The following is a 3758-nucleotide window of genomic DNA, read 5'->3' on the forward strand; positions in this document are numbered from 1 at the left end:
ACGTGGGGACGTCTCCTGGTATGTATTGTCAGTCACACACTGGTGCACACTAGGGAAGTGCTCATAGATCCAGCACTACACAATAATTGAGGTTAACATAACATAAAAGCATGTTTAAATCATAATCGAACCTAACATATTAATAAACACAAAATTTACCTGAAGTAGCGTCAAGTACTCCGCAAGCTGTCGGGTGGTGGTCCTACAAGCCTCATCTAATTGGTCATACATATGAATCAGCGTGGCAACCCCCCAAGCGTAACCACCACTATGAGCGAGGTCCCGGAAAGCGTCAAGGTGGACCACATGCACGTATGTTGCACTTTTATTAGCAAAAAGAGTGCAACCGACAAGGTGAAGCAGATAAGCGCGAGCTGCGACAATCCACCGCCAGGCCTAACATCTGGTCTCATAAATGTCACGAACCCATCCTAATCGTACATATGCTCCACGTGTGAGTGCTGTCTCGGCTCTGGCCTCCTCGGCAGACACTTCCAGCAACTCCGTAAGCAAGAATCTGGCCTCCTCCGTAGAAAGAGCGTGGAAACTGTGCAAGGCGCCAGTGATGGGCAAATGTAGGATGGACGACACATCATCCAATGTGATCGTCAGCTCTCCTACAGGAAGGTGGAAGGTGCTAGTCTCACTGTACCACCTCTCCACAAATGCGGATATAAGTCCAGGATCGCCAGTAATAACTGAACAATCTAACAGTGGACTTAATCTTGTGGCAGCCACCAGGCCTTCAATCTCAGGCATTGGCCTCCCAATTAGTGTCACCTTCCTCCCATGTGACACTAACTTCAAATCAGGACGTTCCTGATTTGATGTACAAATTATACAATTATTAAAAAAAATTAATCATAAACAAATAAATAAACAATGACAAATAATTAACAAATTAAAATACTTGTCCATTCCACACGCCATGTGCAACATGCTCGGCAAATGATGTGAGCACTGACGGGTCACGTGGATCACCAGGGAATCCCTCTGCAGCATCATCACCATCTGACCCCTCACCACTATCAGCACCCTGTGCGTCCGCACGCATCTCAGGTGCCTCCGTAGGCTGCTCAGGGACATCATCAGTCATGTCAGCGACGTCCTCAGCCATATCACGTCCCTCTGTAGTCATCTGATGAACGCGTAGCCTACGGGCTGAGGCAGTAGGCCTACGCCTCTCGGGAACATCGCCAGCATCCTCGTCAGCAGCTCTATCTCTGCCTACAACTCTACCTATGGCACGACCTAAACCTCGTGTTCTGGCCATGATCTGTAAATCATGTCGAACACGTATTTTTTTCGGTCAAAATATACACAATTTTCTTTATAAAAAAACAACTTTATTTATAAACAAATAAGACTAACTTAAATCAAATTATTTTCACACATACACAACCTAATTTTAAAAAAAGTTAAACAACTTCATTTATATAAAAAAAACAACTAATGTAAAAAAAATTATTAATAAACATGCACAACTTAATTTTTTTTAAAAAATCAAACAACTTCATTTATAAAAAAAAACATAACTAATATAAAAATAATTCATTACTAAACATCCACAACTTAATTTTTTAAAAAAATTAAACAACTTCATTTATAAAAAAAAACACAACTAATGTAAAAAAAATTAATTAGTAAACATCCAACTCTTAATTTAAAAAAAAAAATAAGAAACTTCATTTCTAAAAAAAACACAACTAAATTACTTAGTAAACATCCACAAGTTAATTTTTTAAAAAAAAAATAAACAACTTCATTTATAAAAAAAAACATAACTAATATAAAAATAATTCATTACTAAACATCCACAACTTAATTTTTTAAAAAAATAAAAAAATTAAACAACTTCATTTATAAAAAAAAACACAACTAATGTAAAAAAAATTAATTAGTAAACATCCAACTCTTAATTTAAAAAAAAAAATAAGAAACTTCATTTCTAAAAAAAACACAACTAAATTACTTAGTAAACATCCACAAGTTAATTTTTTAAAAAAAAAATAAACAACTTCATTTATAAAAAAAAGAAACACAACTAATATAAAAATAATTCATTACTAAACATCCACAACTTAATTTTAAAAAAAAAATTAAACAACTAATGTAAAAAAATTATTTAGTAAACATCCACAATTTTTTTAGAAAATAAAATACTTCATTTATAATAAAAAAACTAATTAATTATAAAAAATTAGTATTTTTATAAAACTTCCAAAACACACAACTTTAATTATAAAAATAGACAACTTCATTTTTAAAGAAAAAACACTAATTTAAAAAAATAAACAATTAACAAAAACAAACACAACTACTTTTATAAAAAAAATAATTTACAAATTAATATTTAGTAAAAATACACAATTTAAATTATAAAAAAAACATGACATCAAAAACCCAAACCTCATTTTTCATAAAATCTAAAAAACAAAATAACCAAAATAAATAAAATAATTCATTTAAAAAAAACAAAACAATTTCTGTTTAAAAAAATTTTAAAAAAAGCAAACAAAAAAAAAAACAAAAAAACCACTTCCGGAAACATTCCGGAAGAAGTGGTTCTTCCGGAAAGGTCTTCCGGAAATTTGAAAGTTCTTCCGGAAGATCGCGTCTTCCGGAATTCTTCCGGATGAACCACTTCTTCCGGAAAGTTCCCGGAAGAGGTTTTCCGGGAGTCTTCCGGAAGAAGTGTTCTTCCGGAAGACGTTTCGGTTACTTCCAGAAGAACACTTCTTCCGGAAACTTTCCGGAAAATGTTCTTCCGGAACTTCCGGAAGAACCCCTAACGGGTCTTCCGGAAGGCTCCGCCGTGAACCTCCTTTCCCCATTTTTTTCGGCGTCCTCTCCTCTCGTCTTCTACCCTAAGGTTACTATCCTAAGGTTCCACTGCTACAACAATGTTGTATCATACAAGCAAAGGGGAGTTAGGGAGACTAACCTCGTTCGCGGAGAAGAAGAAGACGAGGTTCGCGCTTGCCTTGCGGAGAAGAAGAAGCAGTTCGCGGAGAAGGGAGAAGAAGCAGTTCGCGGAGAGGGAGAAGAAGCTTCGCGGAAGGAATGAGCAGGAAAGTTTCTTCCGGAGAGGGGGGGGGGGGCTTTTTATAATTTTTTATTAAAGGGCAAAATTGCCCATTCATAAAAATTGCTGGGTGCACCTAGCATCTCCCAAATTTTAATCTAAATGAAAACTCCAAAGAGTTTTTAAATTTAAAAATGGGCCTTTCTACATGATATAACCTAGACTACCCCAAGACCCAACCCAAATAAAAAAGAAAAAACAGAGAGAGAGAAGTAAGAATATTGTTGCGTGCTTCGGACATGCATGCAAGCTATGTCTTTTCACTAGCTACCTAGGTTTACAATCTAGCTAGTGCACTTCATACAACACAAATTAAGCTTCACTTGGATACTTGGAAAGAGTTAGAGAGCTTTTAAGGAGTTGGAAGAGCTAGGAGTATAAGAATTAAAGACATTGGATTATCTCTAACCCTAAAAAATCTTATAACTTTGATGATAATAGATATTTTAAAATTTGATTGACTAATGAATTTCATTGAGTATTACAGGAACATATTCTTGGTTAATTATCAACATGCAAAGAATGGGGAGGTGGGGAGGGGGCTTTATTCGTTCGATTGTTGGGATGTTGAGGGTGGGGGTGGGGGGTAGGGATCCAATTGATCCCTCAGTCTATGTTTTATTTGCTTAATTAAATTTATGTTGTTCATTTGATATATGTTGCCGTCATGATT

At 35.5% G+C, this 3758-nt stretch overlaps 1 protein-coding gene across 1 annotated transcript; it reads right to left on the reverse strand.

Moving 5' to 3' along the window:
• Window positions 1-886: 886 nt before the first annotated feature.
• LOC121174881 (uncharacterized) lies at window positions 887-3095 on the reverse strand. The gene is made up of 2 exons (XM_041015353.1): window positions 2945-3095; window positions 887-1276 (listed from the first exon to the last, which is right to left on the reverse strand). Exon 2 carries the CDS (start codon window positions 1271-1273, stop codon window positions 902-904), a length of 372 nt encoding a protein of 123 aa, XP_040871287.1. The 5' UTR covers window positions 1274-1276; window positions 2945-3095; the 3' UTR covers window positions 887-901.
• Window positions 3096-3758: the final 663 nt, after the last annotated feature.

This window comes from Glycine max, chromosome 5 (genome assembly GCF_000004515.6).
Source record: "Glycine max cultivar Williams 82 chromosome 5, Glycine_max_v4.0, whole genome shotgun sequence".
Lineage (NCBI taxonomy): Eukaryota > Viridiplantae > Streptophyta > Magnoliopsida > Fabales > Fabaceae > Glycine > Glycine max.

Coding starts and splice junctions, on each gene's coding strand:
- LOC121174881 (XM_041015353.1), bottom strand. CDS start 1,273: ATGGCCAGAACACGAGGTTTAGGTCGTGCCATAGGTAGAGTTGTAGGC.